Source organism: Pan troglodytes, chromosome 8 (assembly GCF_028858775.2).
Source record: "Pan troglodytes isolate AG18354 chromosome 8, NHGRI_mPanTro3-v2.0_pri, whole genome shotgun sequence".
Taxonomy (NCBI): Eukaryota; Metazoa; Chordata; class Mammalia; order Primates; family Hominidae; genus Pan; species Pan troglodytes.
Genome location: NC_072406.2, coordinates 104,910,303 through 104,933,439, shown reverse-complemented (window position 1 = coordinate 104,933,439; position 23,137 = coordinate 104,910,303). Strand labels below are relative to the sequence as shown.

Below are 23,137 nucleotides of genomic sequence, written 5' to 3'. Positions count from 1 at the left end.
AATCGATGGGGTCCGGACGGCCCCGCGCTTCACGGCGCAGCGGGCCTGGGCCTCGGCTCTTCCCGTCGCCTGGCGTGCCCGGGACTCGAACCCATCAGGCTCAGAATCCGCCGGCAGGAGCAGAGCCCCAAGGCAAACGGCCCGGGAGAGGCCCCAACCCACGTTCCAGGCACCCACCCGCGGTCCTGGGACTCGGAGCGAGAGCCCCAGCAAGATCCAGCCCCAGTCACTTCCTGTCCCCAGAGCCCAGCACCGCGCCAAGCACCCAGGAGGTCAAGAAAAGGTGTGCAGACTTTTTAAAATCAAAGAATTAGACTTGCAACGAGGTCAGTCGTCCCACGGACGGCTTTATTTTATAGTCAAGTTACTTATTAAAAAAAAAAAACATTTTGGCCATTTTTTTACAGTGAACAATTCTATATACACATTATAAACATTGTTTGATATAAAACAGTATCTACAATCTACTTACATTTAATTAACCTGTGACTTCTAGTTCATCTGCGATTAATTTTAGTCAGGTCAGTTTCTCTGCTTGAATTGGGAGGTACTATCCCCTTAACACCTTGGTCAAACAGGTACTAAGTGATAGTGCAAAACAAGCATTTAAGATTCTCATCAACCATATCTCTGACAAAAAGAACACACATCTCTGAGACAAGAGCTCCGAAATGTTTTTGGATTTGAGACAGCAGTATAAGAATGTCATATAAAAGTAAAGAATGTTTTCCTTTTAAAATACTCCAAGGCTGCCTGAAATGTAGGCACCTCTGGATTTGGGGTACCCCTTTGCCTTTCCATTAAGTGGGAGATAAACAGATTACAGAAAAGTCGTTCAAGAAGGTCCTATTAAAACCTTTAAAGCTATAACTTAAAAATTTAACAAAAAGTTCAAAATTAATTTTTTATACTGAAAACCACTTACTGTTTTTTTAAAGGGGGAAGAATTTAATCACTATAATGTCACTTTATCAAAACAACCTAAGATCAGTACATAAACTATTTGTTAAGTCAAAATTAAGGTCTCCATGTAGGTTTGTTAATTGAGCAGTGCACCAAATATTTTTAGGTTTCCAGAATACCAGAGAATTGATTCCCTTTCTTATATAGCCTTCCAGTTCTTCTATGAAGATTTTCTGTAGCAAAATATTATTCCTAAATCCAGTTTTCTGAACATGCCAATGCCAGTGGTCATCATCCAGCATTAAAATAGCTTTTATCGCCCTCAATGTCCACTTCCTGATCAGAATCCTCTGAAATCTCTGATTCAAGGTCTTCCTGGGAGGCAGGGGAGGGCGAACATTGAGAGCTATCCAAAGAAGCACCTTTATTCTGTTCACTGGGCAAATCTTGCCTCTGATCACAGGAACTGTCCAAACTTTCCAGTTCTTCTTTTTTATTGCTTTGAGGGTTCTCCTGAATAAAGGAAATGAAAATGGAGATTGGAAGGATCATAAAATATGGATAGGTGAGAGGAATAAATCAAAATGTCTCTTCATCCTATTCCATCTTTTAATTTTTAGTTTACTGAGTGTTTTCAGTTTATAATCTTATTCAGGAGATACATACTTGTGCTTTTTGCTCACTTTGGAAGAAAAGTTTCTGTCATATCAAAGATTATATGCTTAAAAGATGAGAACCAGTCATGAACATAAGGGCAGATACATTATACCAATTGAACACAAATTCTGGTTACTTAACACCAGCCCAGACCCATGGTTTCAATATTCTCAAAAGTTTAAGGGGGAAAGAAAATCAGATCTTTTTTCATTCATTTTCTGGAGTAAATTTATAAACATCTACATGTGTAAATGTTTAACAAGTTACAAAATCATGGCAAAGAAAAAAAATGTGGATCTGGAAGAATGCTGCCAACTGAGAAGGTAGACAATTAGCTACAATTTACTTAAAATCTGGGGCAAATTTCTGGGAAATATCCCCATATTACATAGAAACCACTATTTTTAAGGTCTCTGGTAAACTAGAGTCAAGCCTTTGACCAAGAACTATTAAGTATATAAGCTAGTGAATTTTTAATCCTATACTTGTCTAAAATGCATATAAATACTACATAGAAATATTACAACATCTATTTGTTATATAGTTGCAAGCCTATAGTCTCAACAAATAGATGCACACGGTCAGAAATTGAGAGTGGATCTGCAAATATTTAAATCACATTACAGTAATGAAGTTATGGGAATTTTATTTTCTATTTCAAAATATTCTTTGGGACACTTTCTTTTTAATGAAAAAGTAATGATCAATAAATTTTAAAATCCACTTTGCTTTAAATTTCTCCACTCATTGTTTCAAAGTATTTATTATAAACCGTATATACAATGACAAGTGAACAATTCGGCAATTATCACATAACTTTGGAGAGTATATCCAGATTAGGACATCAAAAATGAATGTTTAGCTTTAAGTCAATAGACCTTCTTTTAAAAACTAAATTAGCCTTTACTTTTTATCACATATTGCGAAACAAGGTCACTGGAAGAAAGACTGTCAGAAAGTTTAAGCTACTTTCCAAACAGGCTTGAATATTTTCTTACAAGTTTTATATTTCATTTTAAGAGCTGGCATTAGATAGAAAATAATTTTTAAACTCCCTGACATTTAATTCTTCTAAAAAACAGTGCAAACAAGACTTAAAGGTGTTTGTTTCTTTATATTTACCCTTGAGTTCTGCCTGGTTTTATTATGGCTGTGTAAATAAAAGAAACAATTTTCTCCCAAAGATAACTGCTTAAGTCATTTACTGTCAATTACTTTATCTTTCCTGCGTTAATTAGATAAACAACATATGGGATTTATAAAACAATTAGCTGGGAGTTTTACTAGCCAGTGTGTGAAAACCCAAGCATAATTGATATAGGAACCCCATTAGGTGCTTTTAGCATTACTGCCACCTGAGCGACTCATCCTGAATTTCAGCAGGACTATTTGTCTTTTTAATCAAGGTGAAGAGGTTAAATAGTCTCTTAAATGACTTTTGCATACAACCCATAACAGCCTTGCACTGAGATAACGTGATAAAAATATTTATTTCCATAGAAACAGAACCATGTCCATACCTGTTTTAGTCTCCTCCATTTAGCGCGTCGATTCTGAAACCAGGTTTTGACCTACAGGAAAGAGAGAAAGAAAACTTGCCACGAGCCCGCGTCGGGACGTGCCAGAGGGCAGGATGGCTCCTCGCCTCTCTCTCGGTGGCCCGGCGACCCCTACCCCAGAAGCCTTCCCTTCCCCGGAGGCGGCCCCAGGCCCCCCGCGAGCTCACCTGTCTCTCGCTGAGCTGCAGCATCTTGGCCAGACGCTTCCTCTCGGGCGGAGAGAGATATTTCTGCGTCTCGAATTTCTTCTCCAGCTCGATGGTCTGGTCGTTGGAGAATCTCACCTGGCCGCCTTTCCTTTTATGCAGAGGCCTCTGCAAGAAGGGGCTCCAGAGTAGAGGTTTGCCTGCGGGCGGGAAGAGCGGCGCTCACCCACTGCCCTGGAGCGGCCTGGCCAGACCCCAGAGCTGTCGGGCCCCAGGGATGACAAAGGTAGGCCAGGAGGCCACCCAACCAGACACATTCACATACACCCACCGGCACGTGGACCTAACACGTTCCCACCGACACACAAACATACCCAAAGTCACACACTGACACTGCAGATGCACACAGCCTTGTACACACACAGACAGACACACAGCCGTCACACCTAGAACTAAATCCAGACATACCTTTAACCCCAAAAAGAATGGGCACTACCGGCTGGGCTTACAATACCACGACCCTCTTTCCCCAGTGGCTCTCGGATTTATACATAACTTTTTGCCCCCTTGGTTCTCCCTTGGTGAGCCGCACTTTCGAACACCGGGTGTGTGCGTGTTGGGGAGGAGCGGGGCTGCTGCACCGACAAGGCCTGGCTGCGCGGGAAGCGCTCGGGCCCGGACACCCGCATTAGGTTGCGCGAGGAGCCTCCAATCCTGGCCGGGGGAGCCGCGGCCTCCTCTGATTTCACACCCAGCCCGCGGGGGCGGCCAGTTAAAGCCACCCCATGGGCTATGGCAACATTTCCGTCAATGTGTTTCCTGTTGGTCTAGCTCGAAAAACTCTGCTTCCTCCTGCGCGGTCCCAGCAGTAACCCAAGGAAACTCAGGGCGCACTGTGAAAACGTTAGCCCCCAGGCCCGGCCCGGCTGAGGGTCCCGCTCCAGCCCCGACAGGCGACCACAGCCAGGCTCGGGCCGCATCATCAAACCCTCGAGACTGGAATCAGACAGACAGGATAACAACTCAAAAACATAAAAAGATGAACTAAAAATACAATCCCCCTCCCCTGTAACGGTGAGAAGGTAAGGTAAAGGGCTGAGCTAGAGGCCGCGCCGTAATAATGGAGACATTAAAATGCTAATTAAGACGTTAATTGTTTTCAGGGTCCCTACTGAAGCTTCCAATAACAGAGTTCATTTAAAACTCTAGAGGCGCCCCGTTTCCTTATTTACCCTAGGGCTCCAGACCTCGAAGGCGCCAAGGGTCACCCACAGCGCGGACCACGGGCGGCTTATTTGTTAGGCCGCACATTGAGGGGACAAGCCCCGAAGTTCTGGAATATATGCCCTATGTGTCCCTGCTTCCCTTCCTAACTGGCGACCAGGAGCTGCTGCTTCCTACTCCCAAAGTAGTGTCGGTCGGTCCGTCCGTCCGTCTGCAGGCCTGCACCTCAACGCTTTGAAAGCTAGCATTGTTTTTTCGAGATTTTGCTTGCGTCAGGCTTCAGACTGGTGCAAAACAGCCTCGAAAAAAAATAGGAAGCAACTGGTTATTTTAGCTGCCATAAAGTCACATCCCACACAGAGGAAATGAACAATATCAGAAAAACGGATCCCGGCTATCAGAAGTCGAGTGTTTCCTGAATTTGTCTGTATTGAGGATGTCGATAAAATAATCAGCAGCGTGCACTACTCCGGGGGAAGGGTCTGCTTCATGCAGCCAGGAAAACACTTAACAGCTTCTGAAACCAGATTTACTCCTATCGAGAACTCAAGATTTCCTGTATGAACGGAAAGGGTCAGGCTCTTTCACTGCACAAGCCTGTTGAACCAGGGCCAGCCCCGTAGCCACCCGGGCCCGGCTGCGATCCCTGCCCCACGGGGGCCGGCCCGGGGCGCCTCGACGCCCCTTTCCCCGTCCCTCCCGCTAAGGGAGCCCCACCCCGGGTAACACGCGCGGTCCACGGCTGCCCTCGCCGCGAGGTCTATCGCCGGCCCGCGCGCCCCGACGCCTGCAAGGTGCAGGAAAACCAATCTGAGTCACGGTGCGGTCAGCCCCGGCCGCGCGCCTCCGGTCCCCGCGCGTGCCCGACAGCTGCTTTTCCATCGCTTTTGCCACAGCCGTCTACCGCCTGCCCCCTTCGCCCCCTCGGCCTCCCGGGCGCTGCCACCTGCCGGGTGGCGCCTCCTCGCCCCCACCCTCGCCCGGCCGCCTTACCCAGGGGGTCGTGGCGGAGCAGGGCGTGCGTGTAGTCGTTCACCGTCCGCGGGAAGGGGTACAGAGGGCCCCCGAAGCCGCCGGGTCCGTAGGCAGCGGCCAGCGCGGCGGCGGAGTGGTGCGAGAAGGCTGGATGGATCGGCGTGGGCTCGTACACCGGGGTCCGGTAGGGGGACACGAGGCTGGTGAAGGAGGAGTTGGGGGACGGCAGCGTGGGGGCGGGCGTGGGCGCGGCGGGCCCGCGGCCCAGGATGTCCTCGATGTAAAAGGGCGTCGGGTGTGCGGGTTGCAGCAGCGGCGTGGGCGCGTACAGCGGCACCCCCACGGCGCCCGCCGCCGGCCCGGGGTGCGGGTACTGCATGGCTCCGCCGCGCTCCGGCCCCTCGCAGAGCTGCTGGCCCGCGCCGCGGCGCTACATTTATCCGCGCTCCGCGCTCCCGGCGATAGGCTCCGCCGGCCGCGGGGTGGGGCCGCGCTCGCTGGCCCCTTCCTGCCGCCGGGCCCTGCGGCCAATGGCGCGGGGCCCCAAGAGCAGCCGCCCGCCCCCACCCCGGCCCGCCCCGCCGGCCAAGCTCCCCGCCCCCGGGACGCGCTTGCTCCCAGGCTCCGGGGAACTGGCGCCCTGGTTCCCCGCCGCCGCTGTCGCCCCTGGGGACTCCAGGCACCCCGGCCGAGGACGCCCTCGAGGGAAGCCCTGGGCCGCGTCCGTCGGGGGAGGCGCGAGGAAGGCGGCCTTCTGGAGTGCGGGCTCCAGCGGCCCTGTCCGCGGCCCCGAGGAACCTCTGCCGAAATTCGGGGGCGCCGTCCGGGCCTGGGCCCGGGGTGGCAGCAGTTGTTTCCAGGCGGGGAGCAGCGGGACTCGGCGGGAGCAGAGGCCGCTGGCCTAAGACGCCTCCCCGGTGGGTGCGCTCCCTGGATTAACAGTGGCGCTGGCTGTCACACCGGCCGTTTCCCGAGCTCAGAGCGGGACAGTGCCCTGGGTTCCTAGGGCTGCTCGGCGGCCCTTAGCTGCGGCCCGGCGGGATTCGGATGGCTGGAGTTCAGGTGCTGCGGACTCTTGGCCGCTCCACCTGGTTTCATTTGGAGGCCTCGGACTCAAGCCACTTCCGCGAGGATGCTGGCAGAAGCCGCTGCGAGCAGCAATCAAGGGGAGGCCCGGGTCCTACAGCGCCGGGCAGAGGCTGTGCAGTCTTCAATCCAGTGGGGGCCGCTCCGTGTCTTTTCTGCTGGCTCTTGAGGGTCGCAGCTGTGCGCAGTCTGGCTCTCTGGTTTTGCACGTGTTTTCTATTGAAGCAGTCCGTACTGCTGGCCCGTATGGCCTCGGCTCTGTGCGGCTCCACTCGCCTCCGGGGCAAGGGGGCATTTTCTTGATTGACGCCCTCCTGCGGTCGTCACACCTCGCGGTGAGCCGTTTCTGCTAAGGTCCTCCATTAATCGTGGAAATGGAAAGACTTCCCTGCTTTTTCTATTGAGACTTCTCAGGTTTTAAAGTTTATAATTTGGAACTATTTGTCCAAACACAGCGGGACCACAGTAGGAAGAGGCGTGGACTGTGAGCCTGACCGCCTGTTCGAGTTTCACTTCGCACATTTTTGTTGAGCAACTACTGTGTGCCAGCAGTGAAAAGGACAGATGTAGTCCCTCTCCTCATGGAGACAGGAAACAAATTTTAATGTATGTATGTGCTAGGAAGGAGATGTACATAATGGTCTAAAACCTGTAACAAGGGGACATCACCTATCTGGGGGACATTAAGGAAGGGAAAAGCTTCCCAAGAATTGATGTTTGAAAAGTGAGTGGGTGTCAGCAAGCCCAGGGTGCTTGGACATTCCAAGTCCGGAGAATAGCATGTGAGCGTTGTTAGTTAATGCAACTTTCGTCAAGTCACCATCCCTGAGTTTTTCTCATCTGAAACGTTTGAGACTTGGCCTAAAGGCTCCTGATCTTTTTAGGGTATTGTTAATAGGTATCTTTCAGAATCTAATGACAGACAAGAGCTACAAGCCCAGACAAACTCAGAAGTGTACTACACTATCATTCGAGTTAAAGCATGTTGGGGGTAGGTAAGAATATAATTGCTCTATTATACAGTACATATAAATTATAAATTTTTATATTACTCCATGATATAAACTATCTCTGGAAGGATAACGAACATTGGCTGACTATGAAGAAAGGGGTGGGATTGGAGGGGGCATATATAGCTGTGAATATCTGGAGACTTGCACTAGATGGATGTATGACCTATTCGTCGTATAAGTAAGTCCTTGAAGAAGTGGCTGATTCTAGATCTAGGGCAAGAAAAGTACAAGGTAAGCTCAAAGACATCTTGTGCCAGAAACCGTGAAAAGAAAATAGGGACCACCTTGGAGTGGTTTCCATCGGCAAAATTTGGGGTGATTTAAGCTTTAAAAATACATTAGGGATTATACCACTTTGAATATAACAATTCGTGAGTCCATAGTGGTACTCAGAGAGAGAAAGGTGCAGTGGATGTGAAAGCTGGAAGAATGTCAGCTAACAGATGTAGAAAAATTGGTACAATCAAAAAACGTAATAATTCATTCAAGAAGAATCATCATCAACTAACACGTGAAATGTTGAGGATGAGGATTTTCACAAGGCCTCATATCATCCCAATTAACTGGATTCTGGATTTTAAAAAACTATAAAGGAGCCGGGCGCGGTGGCTTACGCCTGTAATCCCAGCACTTTCGGAGGCAGAGGCGGACGGATCACGAGGTCAGGAGATCGAGACCATCCTGGCTAACACGGTGAAACCCCGTCTCTACTAAAAATACAAAAAATTAGCCAGGCGTGGTGGTGGGCGCCTGTAGTCTCAGCTACTCAGGAGGCTGAGGCAGGAGAATGGCGTGAACCCGGGAGGCGGAGCTTGCAGTGAGCCGAGATCGCCCCACTGCACTCTAGCCTGGGCGACAGAGCCAGACTCTGTCTCAAAAAAAAAAAAAAAAAAACAACTATAAAAGACATTGCTTTTTATTGGGGGGGGGGGTGATAATGGGGACAAACTATGAAGTATATGTTAGTTGACATTATTAATCTTCTTTTAGATGTGATTGGTATTGCAGGTTACTTTGGAAAATGTCTGCGATCTTGGGAGTTGCAAGCTAAAGTCTTTAGGGGTGATGGGTCATATCTGCAGCTTACTTTTAAATACTTCAATATATACATATATGTGCATACACATCTACATGTATATTTATACACACATATCTATGTATATGTTCATATATGTATATATAAAGAGGGAGATATCACAGGTTCAGTTCTAGACCACTTCAATAAATAAACATAGCAATAAAGCAAGTCACATGAATTCTTTGGTTTCCCAGTGCATGTAAAGGAGGTTATCTTTACACTATACTACATTCAGTGTGCAATGGCATTATATCTTAAAAAGCAACGTACATACCTTAATTTAAAAATACTTTGTTACTAAAAAATTGCTAACGATTGGCAGGGGGTGGTAGCTCATGCCTGTAATCCTAGCACTTTGGGAGGCCAAGGCTGGCGGATCACTTGAGGTCATGAGTTGAAGACCGGCCTGCCAATATGGTAAAACCCTGTATCTACTAAAAATACAAAAATTAGCTGGAAAGTGCTTGAACCCGGGAGGCAGAGGTTGCAGTGAGCTGAGATCGTGCCACTACACTCCAGCCTGGGCAATAGAGTGAGACTCCATCTCAAAAAAAAAAATTGCTGACAATCATCTGAGCCTTCAGCAAGTCATAATTTTTTTGCTTTTGAGGGGTGTTGCCTTGATGTGGATGAGTGCTAACTGATCAGGGTGGGAGGCACAGAAGGTTGGGGTGGCTGTGGCAATTCCTTAAAGACAACCATGAAGTTTGCCACATCTGTTGACCCCTCCGTTCATAAAAGATTTCTCTGTAGCATGTGGTGATGTTTGATAGCATTTTTATCCACAGTAGAACTTTCAAAATTGGAGTTCATTTTCTCAAACCCTGTGCTGCTCTATCAAGTATGGTTGTGTAATAGTCTCTCTTTTTTGTCCTTTTTTTTTTCTTTTCTTTTTTCCTTTTTGTAGAGAATGGAGTCTCGCTCCATTCATTGCCCAGGCATGTCTCGAACTACCGGGCTCAAGCTATGCTCCTGCCTCTGCCTCCCTAAATGTTGGGATTACAGGCATGAGCCATCGCATCCAGCTATGTAATATTCTAAATCCTTTGTTGTCATTTCAATAATGTTCACAGCATATTCACCAGAAGTAGATTCCATCTCAAAAAACCACTTTCTTTGCTCATCCATAAGAAGTAACTCCTCATCCATTCAAGTTGTATCATGAGATTGCAGCAATTCAGTCACATCTTCAGGCTCCACTTCTATTTCTCTTGCTGTTTCCAGCACATATGCAATTACTTTCTCCACTGAAATCTTGAACCCCTCAAAGTCATCTGTGAGGGTTGGAATCAACTTCTTCCAAACTTCTGTTAATGTTGATATTTTTACCTCCTCCCATGAATCATGGCCTCTGGAATGGTGAATCCTTTCTGGAAGGGTTTTACTTGACTTTGCCCACAGAGGAATCACTATCTATGGCAGCTATAGCCTTACAAAATATATTTCTTAAATAATAAGATTTGAAAATCAAAATCACTCTTTGATTCATGGGCTGCAGAATGGATGTTGTGTTAGCAAGCATGAAAACAACATTCATCTCTTTGTATATCTCCATCATAGCTCTTGGGTGACCAGGTGCATTGTCAATGATCAGTAATAATTTGAAAGGCATATTTTTTTCCTGGGCAGTAGATCTCAACAGTAGGCTTAAAGTGTTCAGTAAACCACACAGTAAAATGATGTGCTGCCATCCAGGCTTTGTTATTTTACTTATAGGGCACAGGCAGAGTAGATGTAGCATAGTTCTTAAGGGCCCTAGGATTTTCAGAATGGCCAATAAGCATTGCTTTAAACTTAAATGTCAGCTGCATTAGCACCTAACAAGAGAGTCAGACTGTCCTTTGAAACTCTGAAGCCAGCATTGACTTCTCACTAGCTATGAAAGTCCTAGATGGCATCTTCTTCCAATAGAAGGCTTTTTGGTCTACGTGTAGAATCAGTTTAGTGTAGCTACGTTCATCAATGATCTTAGCTAGATCTTCTGGGTAACTTGCTGCACCTTTTCTGTTAACATTTTCTGCTTCACTTTGCACTTTTATGTTATGGTGATGGCCTCCTTCCTTAAACCTCGTGAACCAACCTCATCTAACATCCACCGTTTCTTCTGCAGCTTCCTCACCTTTCTCAGCCTTCATAGAATTGAAGAGAGTTGGGGCCTTGCTCTGGATTAGGCTTTCGTGTAAGGGAATGTTGTGGCTGGTTAGATCTTCTATCCAGACCACTTGCACTTTCTCCAGATCATCAATAAGGCTGTTTCACTTTTTAGCATTCATTTGTTCATTGGAGTACCACCTTAAATTTCCTTCAAGAACTCTTCCTTTGTGTTCACAGCTTGTCTAACTTTTAGTGGATCTTAACTTTCTACATGGCCTCCTTGCTGAGCTTAATCATTTCTGGCTTTTGATTGAAAGAGACATGCAATTCTTGCTTTTCCTTGAACACTTAGGGGCTGTTGTAGGGTTATTAATTTGCCCAATTTCAATATTGTTGTCTCTCAAGGAATAAGGAGGCCCAAGGAGAGAAGGAAAGAGACTGGGGAACAGCCTGTGAGTAGGACAGTCAGAACACACGACATTTATTAAGTTAGCTGTCTTATATGGGTGCAGTTTGTGGTGCCCCAAAACGATTACAATAGTAACATCAAAGACCACTGATCGGTGGATCATCATTACAGATATAACAATAAATATTATGAGAATTACCCAAATGTGACACAAAGACATGAAGTGGGCACATGTTCTTGGGAAAATGGTGCCAATAGACTTGCTTGATGCAGGGGCGTCACAAACCTTCAATTTGTAAAAACTGCAATATCTGCAAAGCACAATGAAGTGAAGCACAATAAAATGAGGTATGCCTGTATCGAAAATTATTAATTGGTGAATTTAGGTGAAGAGTATACAGGTGTTTGTTGTACTATAATTTCAGAGTATACAAGTATTTGTTGTACTCTAATTTTAGCTTTTTTATAATTACACATAGCAATTAAATTACCATAATTCCTGTAGATTTGAAAGTTTTCAATATAAAAATGAGAAAAAATGAAAACACTGTTTCTTTTTTTAATCTCAAATTCCTTTTTACCATACTTTTTTTGTGTGTGTGTGAGACGGATTCTTGCTCTGTCGCCCAGGCTGGAGTGCAGTGGCATGATCTCGGCTCATTGCAAGCTCCTCCTCCTGGATTCACGCCATTCTCCTGCCTCAGCCTCCCAAGTAGTTGGGACTACAGGCGCCTGCCACCACACCCGGCTAATTTTTTTGTATTTTTAGTAGACAGTGGTTTCACCATATTAGCCAGGATGGTCTCGATCTCCTGACCTTGTGATCTGCCCATCTCGGCCTCCCAAAGTGCTGGGATTACAGGCATGAGCCACCGCGCCCGGCCTACCATCCATTTTTTTTAAAGGCATAATGTTTTGAATGATTTCTGAAGATTGCATACAATTTCAGGTAGTGCCTTGCCCCTGGAAACTATCAGTGAAGGGTTATTTGGGAATCATTGATCCCTCTGTGGGTCAGCTCCAATGTTGTGCCATCTCCACCGGTCATCATTCTCATCCCATGGCCTGATGAATTCAATGTGCTCTTCTGTGTTCCAAGGACAGAGACAAGCTCTGGGGACAAAGAAAGAACAGTTATTATATGAAGTTCAAACCTACCTTCACAAGTTATGTTTGGGTCTTGAAAGATTGGGACCTCAGTAAACTAAGCAGAAAACTGTGCTAATTATTTTTCTCACAAAATGTTTCCCCTTTGTTTTCATTGTGCACCTTTTTCCTGCCCCTTCTACTCTGCGAGTAACAGATGATGACTCCAATTCATTTAGTGCTTTCACAGTAAATCACTAGCCAGCCTTTATTACCCATCTTCAGAAACAGTATTAGTTTATGGTACTGGTTTATTCTGTGCATGATTCAGCCACCAGCCAAAAGATCTAAATCTACAAATATTTTAAATATATATATTAAAATGCTAGGGAAATAATCACTAGCATAGAGTTATTAAATAATCACTAATAAAGGAAGCATCCTCTCTTTCTTTGATTTAGCCACAGATCCTGGGAAGTAGATGGAGATCTTAAAAGGCGTTGGTAAAACATTCCAACTCAGCTACATAATCCTCACTGGCAAACTGAAGCACTTAATTCTGTTAAGCTATATAACACTACCTTTTCTACATCCAATCGTCAGATCCATGTTCACTTAGCTGAAGTTAAAAAAAAAAAAATTACAACCACATTTGTGAATGTCACATTTATTGAACTACATAATTTTTAATATCACTTGTGTACGTTTTATAGTTTGTTTTATTGTTTTAAAAGTCATTTGGGGCCCTAAAAGAACTAGATTTTTCCAAAGTTGTGCTTATGATTTTTTTTCACACAGTCAGAACTAATAAAACAAAACTGTTGTAGCTATTTAATTCAAAATCTCTCGGAGTTTCAATATTTTTTCTCTGCTGGATACTAAAACCAATAAAGCTCCATGAGATTTTAATTATATTCTGAATTAAACAAGACTTTCTCCAAAAATTTGGCCCCATTTATTTTAGCCATTGCTGTTGTGCAAAAGACCAAATTTGTAAGAAGAGAAGGTAGTTCTCACTTGTAATTTATCTAGAAGGAATTTAGGTTAACTTTTTGCAACTTACTTTTAATAAATGTATGTAGAGGTAAAAATTCAAGTTAGCTATAGCTTGAAAGCATCAATGGATTTTATTATAACAACTTCGTTCTATTTATACTTACACTAAGTTTTATTGTCTTCAACTGTTGGGATGACTAAATCATTTATTAAATTTCATATCAAATCATATATTTTTCAAATATTTGAGAAAATCTAATTAGTGCTTTAGTGGTTTACTAACTTACAAAATACTAACCTGATCAAATAGAAATGCCTCATCCCCATCATAAATGGAATCAGAGCCCTGAAATACATAAGCAGTAGGCATCATGACATTGCTTCAGTGACGTTCTTTTTCCAAATTTTTTTTTTTTTTTGAGATGGAGTCTTGCTGGAGTGCAATGGCGTGATCTCAGCTCACTGAAACCTCCACCTCCTGCATTCAAGCAATTCTCCTGCCTCAGCCTCCCAAGTAGCTGGGATTACAGGTACCTGCCACCACACCTGGCTAATTTTTGTATTTTTAGTAGAGACGGGGTTTCACCATGTTGGCCAGGCTAGTCTTGAACACCTGGCCTCAGGTGATCCACTGGCCTCAGCCTCCCAAAGTGCTGGAATTACCCACATGAGCCACCACACCTGGCCTTTTTCCACATTTTACATACTACAAGGTGCCTCACATACCACTGTCATGTGGGTGAATTTTACTGACCATGGAGCTTTAGGTAGAGCTTTAGGTAACTGCTCAATTTAAAAAGTGATGATGAATTCAATAATAAAAAGAACACCCAATTCTTTAAATGAGCTAAAGGTCTGAATAGATATTTCTCCAAAGAAGTTATACAAATAGCCAATAAGCACATGAGAAGATGTTCAACATCATTAGTCATCAGGGAAATGCAAATCAAAACCACAATGAGATACCACTTCACACCCACTAGGATAGCTATAATAATTTTAAAAACACAAGTGTTGGTGAGGATGTGGAGATTTAGAACCCCCCCATGCTTTGCTAATCGCAATGTAAAATGAAGCGGCAGCTTTGAAAAGCAGTCTGGCAATGCCTGAAAAGTTTAAACAAAGTTACCACATGACCCGATGATTCTACCCTTGGGTATATTCCCACAAAATGAAAACATATGTCCACACAAAAACTTGTTCACAAATGTTCACAGCAGAATTATTTATGATAGCCAAAAAGTGGAAACAACCCAAATGTCCCTCAAATGATGAAGGGGTATGTTAAAAGTGGTATATCCATACAATGGAATATTATTTGGTAATAAAAAGATACATCTGATACATGGATGAACTTTGAAAACATTTATCTTCAAAAGAAGTCAGACGCAAAAGCCCACAGATTGTATGTATCTTTCAAGCTTGTCCAGCCCATGGCCATGGGTCTCATGTGGCCCAGGATGGCTTTGAATGTAGTCCATCACAGATTCGTAAACTTTCTTAAAACATTATGAGATTTTTTGTGATTTTTTTTTTAGCTCATTAGCAATCTTTAGTGTTAGTGTATTTTAGTGTGGCCCAAGACAGTTCTTCCTCTTCCAGTGTGGCCCAGGGAAGCCAAAAGATTGGACACCCCTGCTGTATATGAAATGTCCAGAATAGGCAAATCTGTAGAAATGAAAAGTGGAATAGTAGTTGCCAAGGCTGGGGAACTTGGGGATAAATGAAGGGTGACTGCTGGTGGGTACAGGGTTTCTTTCTGGAGTGATGAAAATGTTCTAACAGTTATTGTGGTGGTTGTTACGCAACTTTGTGAATAGCTTTAAAAAAACTTTTTTTTTTTTTTTTGAGACAAGGCGGAGTTCACTCTATTACCCAGGCTGGAATGCAGTGGTGTGATCTTGGCTCACTGAAACCTCTACCTCCCAGATTCAAGTGATTCTCCTGCCTCAGCCTCCCAAGTAGCTGGGATTACTGGCGTGTGCTACCACACCCAACTAATTTTTATATTTTTAGTAGAGACGGGGTTTCACCATCTTGCCCAGGCTGGTCTCGAACTCCTAGCCTCAGGTAATCCACCCACCTCGGCCTCCCAAAGTGCTGGGATTACAGGTGTGAGCCACCACACCCGGCCAAAAAAAACTTTAAATGGGTAAATTTTATGATATGTGAATTACACCTCAATACAACTGTGTAGGTTTGGTTTTTTGGTTTTTTTTTTTGAGACGGAGTCTCGCTCTGTTGCCCATGCTGGAGTGCAGTGGCATGATCTCGGCTCACTGCAAGCTCCACCTCCCGGGTTCACGCCATTCTCCTGCCTCAGCCTCCTGAGTAGCTGGGACTACAGGCACCCGCCACCATGCCCGGCTAATTTTTTGTATTTTTAGTAGAGACGGAGTTTCACTGTGTTAGCCAGGATGGTCTCGATCTCTTGACCTCGTAATCCGCCCGCCTCAGCCTCCCAAAGTGCTGGGATTACAGGCATGAGCCACCGCGCCCAGCCTGTTTTATTTTTTGAGACAGAATCTCTCTCTGTCACCCAGGCTGGAGTGCAGTGGCGTGATCTCAGCTCACTGCAACCTCCGCCTCCCGGGTTCGAGTGATTCTCCTGCCTCAGCCTCCAGAGTAGCTGGGATTACAGGTGCCCACTACCATGCCCGGCTAATTTTTGTATTTTTAGTAGAGATGGGGTTTCACCACATTGGCCAGGCTGGTCTCCAACTCCTGACCTCAGGTGATCCACCAGCCTCAGCCTCCCAAAGTGCTGGGATTACAAGCACAAACCACCTTGCCCGGCCATTTTTTGTTTTTTGAGACAGGATCTCTCTCTGTTGCCTAGGCTGGAGTGCAGTGGTGTGATCTCGACTCACTGCAACCTCCGCCTGCTGGGTTCAAGCGATTCTCCTGCCTCAGCCTCCTGAGTAGCTGGGATTACAGGCACGTGCCACCACAGCCTGGCTAGTTTTTGTATTTTTAGTAGAGATGCGGTTTCACCATATTGGTCAGGCTGGTCTCGAACTCCCGACCTCAGGTGATCCGCCAGCTTCAGCCTCCCAAAGTGCTGGGATTATAGGTGTGAGCCACCACACCTGGCCAGTACTATTAATCTCAATGATAAACCAGGACTCATGCTGTCTGGACCATGGACACCTCTATTCAAGAGGAGCAGCCTGTTCCTCTTGATCCTGTGCCTCTTAATTTGCATGTTTTTCACCAACCAGGTGCCCTTCTAATCAGCACCGAGAAAGTAGGGGAAGAGGGACTTACTGCCAGAGAACTCAAAGTCTATTGGAAAACCTGAAAGCCAGTCCAAATTCTGTCCCTGTTTTTAAAATTTTCACAACGTCCTCTCAGATCATATGGCCACAAAATTCCACCATCCTTCACTTTAAGGAGCACTGTAAAGATTCTATTCTGAGAGAAGGAAAAGGCAACAAAATGTTGTGATGCGACATTTTGAAGTCGCAAGACCTGTGTTCTGCAGGGCTGTCAGAGAGAGCTCGGTTCAGACAGAGGTGGAAGGGAAGTAGTGTGGGGATCTATGAGAGCTGAGGATGGCCGCCTCCTAGAAAAACAGAAGCTTCATGGTAAAGACATTGTGAATTAACCTACAGGAACTCACTCTCCCGTTCCACAAGGACTTCATCTCAGTTCAAACATAAGCTGGCTTCCCGAGGACACGTTTCCCCCAGACGTGAAATGGGCCTGAAACACTGAATTATTTAAGATTGGCTTATCGCTGGCTGGGCATGGTGGCTCATGCCTGTAATCCCAGCACTTTGGGAGGCCGAGGTGGGTGGATCACGAGGTCAGGAGTTCAGGACCAGCCTGGCCAACATGGTGGAACCCCATCTCTACTCAAAATAAAAAAATTAGCTGGGCGTGGTGGCACGCACCTGTAATCCCAGCTACTTGGGAGGCTGAGGCAGGAGAATGTCTTGAAGCCGGGAGGCGGAGGTTGTGGTGAGCCGAGATCGTGGCACTGCACTCCGGCCTGGGTGATAGAGCGAGACTCCATCTCAAAAAAAAAAAAAATGCTTATTGAAGAAGTCTGAGGTCATTCGGAGAGGTGTGAGAGTGGTAGGAGAGATTGCCCACGCCAAGGTTTGACCCAAAAAAGAACTCCCTGACTGAAGTTACAGGCCTCACCAGAAACTGATAACATTGGTTGCTCAAAAGGGGGAAGCTAGTTGGTGGTGTAGACATAGTGGTGGAGAGGGGCAGGGGAGAATGAAATGGGAAGTGGCTTTATGCTGCCATTTTTGTACTTTTTGAATTTTGAACCCGGTTTCTAAAAAGTGTCTGGCATATAGTAGGCGCGCAATAGATATTTTTGAAAAGCTGAATGAATGGAGTCAAATAAACGTGATTGTTTAAAACTTTTAGTTTCAGAGGTACATGTACAGGTTGGTTCTATAGATAAATCACATGTTGCAGGGGTTTGGTGTACATATTATTTTGTCACCCAAGTAATAAGCATAGTACTCTTTTGGGAGTTTTTCAGTCCTCACGCTCCTCCTACCCTCCACCTTCAATTAGGCCCTGGCATCTATTGCTCCCTTCTTTATCTCAATGTTCAGCTCCTACTGATAAGTGAAAACATGTGGTGTTTGCTTTTCTGATCCTGCATTAGTTTGCTTAGGGTAATGGCCTCCATCTCCATCCATGTTGCTGCAAAGAACATAATCTCATTCTTTTTTATGGCTGTGTACTATTCCATGGTGTATATGTACCACATTTTCTTTATCCAGTCTACTTAGGATGGACATTTGGATTGATTCCTTGTCTTTGCTATGGTGAATAGTGCTGCAACGAACATGCAAGTGCATGTGTCTTTATGGTAGAATGAGTTCTATTTATTTGAGTATATACCCAATAATGGGTCAAATGCAAACATGATTTTGAATTCAAGTCCCACCAATTTTACTGTATGCTTTGATTAGTTTCCTCTTTTTTTTTTTTTTTTTTTTTGAGATAGAGTCTCACTCTGTCACCCAGGCTGGAGTGCAGTGGTGTGATCTTGGCTCACTGAAACCTCTGCCTCCCAGGTTCAAGCGATTCTCCTGCCTCAGCCTCCCGAGTAGCTGGGACTACAGGCATGTGCCAACACACCCAGCCAATTTTTTGTATTTTTAGTAGAGACGAGGTTTCACCATATTGGTCAGGCTGGTCTTGAACTCCTGACCTTGAGATCTGCCCGCCTCACCCTCCCAAAGTGCTAGGATTACAAGTGTGAGCCACCAAGCCCGGCCTGATTAGTTTCTTAACTTCTTCGAGCCCCAGTGTCCTTTAAGTAGCATAGGGATGGTAATATCTTTCTCATAATAGTATTGTGATGATAAAATGAGTTGTTGCATGTCAATCACTGGCATAGAGTAAGCACTTAATAAATGGTGGTTGCCATGGTAATGATAATAATGATAATGCCAATGACAACTACAATAATGATAATGGAGAAAAGTAGCTCAAGGGGCTCTTCTAATTCTTTTATGGTAAAATAGAGCATTTCTCTAGCAAATATTGCTTGAAATAAATGTGCCTTGTCTGGATTTTGGAAATCTGTTATTATAGGGAGATTTTCAGTTAGAAATTTATCCAGGGTCTATCATACTAGATATAAATATCTAGTGGAGAATATAAATATTAATAGGACAAGGCTCCTGCCCTCAAAGAGCTTTGTTATAATGGTATTGGTAAATGAATGTCCTGAAAAGCTCCAGACTATCTGATTTTTGTTGTTGTTATTGTAGTGGATTTAATTATAATGAACATATAACATGAAGATTCAAGAGCTGGAAATTCAATGAATCTAATACTCTAGATTCTGTAGTCACTAGTGTGGCAATGTGCCAAATATCACATGGACAATATTCTCATCTTCTTACCTTTGCTTAGCATCTGAATTTTTTGTACAGTGTTTATATATATATTCCTTAGTATCTGAATTTTTTATACAGTGTTTATATATATATTCCTGAATATAGAAGGTAGTGTTACCCAGTAGTTAAAAGTATGGACTTTTCTCTAAACTTTCTAACTCTGTGATGTTGGGCAAGGCATTTACTCTTTCTCAGCATGTGTTGTTTTATTGTTTTGTTTTGAGTTTAGCCTTTTTAAAAAAAGGCCGGCTAATAATCACACTCATATCATATGGTTTTAAAATGTTTAGCACTATGCCTGACCCAGTAAGTTCTCTACTTCCTTCTGTTTGAGGAGAGTAGAATAAATTTTGCCTGGTTGCAGAAAAATAGCTGTAGAAAAAACTAGTTCAGGCCAGGCATGGTGGCTGATGCCTGTAATCCCAGCAATTTGGGAGGCTGAAGCAGGAGGATCTTTTGAGCTCAGAAGTTCAAGACTAGCCTGGGCAACATGGTGAAACCCCATCTCTACAAAAACAAAAACAAACAAAAAAACCAAAAACCTTAGTTCAGCCCATCTTTCCTTCTCCCATGTTTAAGGGCGAACAATTTTTTGGTTGATTGATTTTTTAACTTCATAAATTATGCAAATGCTATGAGTTGAATGTATCCCACAAAGTTTTGTGTTGTAAATGTAATCCCTAATGCAACAGTGTTGAGAGATGGGATGTGTAAGAGGTGATTAGGTCATGAGTGATCTGCCTTCATGAATGGATTAAGGTTGTTATCACGGGAGTGGGTTCATTGTCAAGATAGTGGGTTTGTTATAAAATCGAGTTCAGCCCTCTCTCATCCTTTCCCACCCTCTCATTTTCCGCCATGGGATGATGTGGCAGGAAAGCCCTCATTAGATGCTGGCACCTTCATATTGGACTTTCCAGGCTCCAGAACTTGAAAGTTTGGGAGCTAAATACATTTTCTTCTTTATAAATTACCTAGTCTTCAGATATTCTCTTATAGCAGCACAAAATGGACCAAGACAGAAAACTGGTACCAAGAAGCAGGGCTGATGCTATAACAAATGCCTGAAAATGTGGAAGCAACTTTGGAACTGGGTAATGCATAGAGGCTGGAAGAATTTAGAGGAGCAGGCTAGAAAACACCTAGACTGCCATGAATGAAGCACTAAGGGCAATTCTTAAGAAGGCTCAGAAGAAGAGAAAAGCTGTCAGCAAAGTTTGGACCTTCCTAGAGATTACTACAGTGATGTTGTTTAGAATGTTCATAGAAATAGGGACAGTAAGCCAGGCGCGGTGGCTCATGCCTGTGATCCCAGCACTTTGGGAGCCCAAGGTGGGTGAATCACCTGAGGTCAGAAGTTCGAGACCAGCCTTACCAATATGGTGAAACCTCGTCTCTACTAAAAATACAAAAATTAGCCGGGCATGGTGGCGCACGCCTGTAATCCCAGCTAATTGGGAGACTGAGGCAGGAAAATCGCTTGAACCCAGAAGGTGGAGCTTGCAGCGAGCCAAGACTGCACCATTGCACTCCAACCTGGGTGACAAGAGTGAAACTCCATCTCAAAAAAATAAACAATAATAAAAAATAAATAGAATATCTAGTGGAAAAAATCTCTAAGATGAAAAATATTGAAGAAGCTTCGTGGCTACTTTTAACTGCATGTAGTAAGATATGAGAGGATAGAAAGAATTTTTTTACCCCTACCAAAGAACTGATGAGAAATAATTAATTGTATTTCTTTCTTTTTCTTTTTTGAGATGGAGTCTGGCTCTGTCACTCAGGCTAGAGTGCTGTGGCGCCATCTCAGCTCACTGCATGCTCCACCTCCCGGGTTCAAGTGATTCTCCTGCCTCAGCCTCCCTGGTAGCTGGGATTACTGGCGTGCAGCACCACGTCTGGCTGATTTTTGTATTTTTAGTAGAGACAGGGTTTCACCATGTTGGCCAGGATGGTCTCGAACTCCTGGCCTCAAGTGATCCACCTACCTCAGCCTCCCAAAGTGCTGGGATTACAGGCGTGAGCCACCGCACCAGGCCTGATGAGAAATAATTTAAAGATTGAATTTATCAATAAAAGGAAAGCAGAGCAGAAAGATTTAGAAAATTCACAGCCTGGCCTGGTAAAGAGTGAAAAGGCATCTTTAGGAGAGCAAACCAAGGCCATAGCCAAGCAACAATTTGCTAAAGAGATTGTAGGAATAGAGGAAAGCCAGGTTCCATTTATTAAGGCAATGGAAGGATGATCCCAGAGGCATTTCAGAGCTCTTTAAGACAAGCCAGGGCCTTGAGGGCGAGGTTTCCAGAGAGGCCCCTGTGAAACCTCAACATTTGCTGCTCTGTACTGACTCCTGCCCAGGAGTTCGAGGCTGCAGTGAGCTGTAATCATACCACTGTACTCCAGCCTGGACAACAGAGCAAGATGCTTGTCTCAAAAGAAAAGAAACACCCTCTAGCAACCTAGCCGCCCACCACACTACTGAAAACCAAAGAGAAAGAGAAAATTTTGAAGACGACCAAAAACAGAAGACACATTAAATGCAGAGGAACGAAGATAAGAATTATACCAGGTTTTTCATTAGAAACTGTGCAAACCAGAAGACGATAAAGTGACATTTAAAAAATATTGAAAAAACCCACTTTTAACCAGAGTTCTATACTCAATGAAAATACTTTTCAAAAATGAAGGCAAAATGAATACTTCTTTAGAAAACAAACCTAACAATTTATTACCAACAGTCCTGTACTATAAGAAATATTGGCCAGGCACGGTGGCTCCCGCCTATAATCCCAGCACTTTGGGAGGCCAAGGTGAGCAGATCACCTGACGTCGGGAGTTCAAGACCAGCCTGACCAACATGGAGAAGCCCCATCTCTACTAAAAATACAAAAATTAGCCAGGCGTGGTGGTACATGCCTATAATCCTAGCTACTCGGGAGGCTGAGGCAGGAGAATCGCTTGAACCCGGGAGGCAGAGGTTGTGGTGAGCCGAAATCACACTACTGCACTCCAGCCTGGGCGACAAGAGTGAAACTCCATCTCAAAAAAAAAAAAAAGAAAGAAAGAAAGAAAAGAAATGTTAAAGAGAGTTCTTAGGCCAGGCGCGGTTGTTCACGTCTGTAATCCCAGCACTTTGGGAGGCCAAGGTGGATCACTTGAGCCCAGGAGTTTGAGACCAGCCTGGGCAATATAGTGAGACCTTGTCTCTACAGGAAAAAGAAAAGAATTAGCCAGGCATGGTGGTGCACACCTGTAGTCCCAGCTCCTTGGGAGGCTGGGGTGGGAGGACTGCTTGAGCCCAAGAGGTAGAGGCTGCAGTGAGCTGTGATCATGCCACTATGCTCTAGCCTGGGTGACAAAGCAAGAGCTTGTCTCAAAAAAAAAAAAAAAAAAAAGGAAGTTCTTTAAGCAAGAGGAATATGATATCACAGAATCTGGTATTATACACAAAGCAAAGAAATCTACACACAAAAAATGAAGATTTCTGGAAATGACTAAAATTAAATATAAAAACTTTTTTACTTTTATTTTTGATCTCTAAAAATTATTGACTTTCAAAAAGAAATATAGTGGAATGTATTATGGGTTTATTGCACATTTATAAATAAAAACAATCATAGAAAAGATTAAAGAGAAGAATTGAAAGTGTACTGTTACTAGGTTCTTCTTTTTTTGAGACGAAGTTTCGCTCTTGTTGCCCAGGCTGGAGTGTAATAGGGCAATCTCAGCTCACTGCAACCTCCGCTACCCAGGTTCAAGCGATTCTCCTGCCTCAGCCTCCCGAGTAGCTGGGATTACAAGTGCCTGCCACCATGCCTGGCTAAATTTTTGTATTTTTAGTAGAGATGGGGTTTCACCACGTTGGCCAGGCTGGTCTCAAACTCTCGACCTCAGGTGATTGCCCGCCTTGGCCTCCCAAAGCGCTGGGATTACAGGCATGAGCCACTGCGCCCAGCCAATAGTCTTTTTTTTTTTTAATTAAAAATTTTTTAAAAAGAAAATAAGTAGTGTCCTATCATATATTAAAGAGGC

General features: G+C 44.4%; 1 protein-coding gene across 1 annotated transcript; it reads right to left on the bottom strand.

Moving 5' to 3' along the window:
- Positions 1 to 320: 320 nt before the first annotated feature.
- On the bottom strand, positions 321 to 5,901 carry HHEX (hematopoietically expressed homeobox). The gene is made up of 4 exons (XM_507925.7): positions 5,483 to 5,901; positions 3,287 to 3,465; positions 3,081 to 3,131; positions 321 to 1,416 (listed from the first exon to the last, which is right to left on the bottom strand). Exons 1-4 carry the CDS (start codon positions 5,841 to 5,843, stop codon positions 1,195 to 1,197), a joined length of 813 nt encoding a protein of 270 aa, XP_507925.2. The 5' UTR covers positions 5,844 to 5,901; the 3' UTR covers positions 321 to 1,194.
- Positions 5,902 to 23,137: the final 17,236 nt, after the last annotated feature.

Bases quoted from the DNA above. Each gene is read 5' to 3' on its own strand.
- HHEX (XM_507925.7), bottom strand. From the start codon at position 5,843: ATGCAGTACCCGCACCCCGGGCCGGCGGCGGGCGCCGTGGGGGTGCCG. The intron at 3,466-5,482 runs GTAAGGCGGCCG...TCCCGCCCGCAG, and splicing joins GCTCCGCCACGACCCCCTGG to GCAAACCTCTACTCTGGAGC. The intron at 3,132-3,286 runs GTGAGCTCGCGG...TCTTTCCTGTAG, and splicing joins TGCAGCTCAGCGAGAGACAG to GTCAAAACCTGGTTTCAGAA.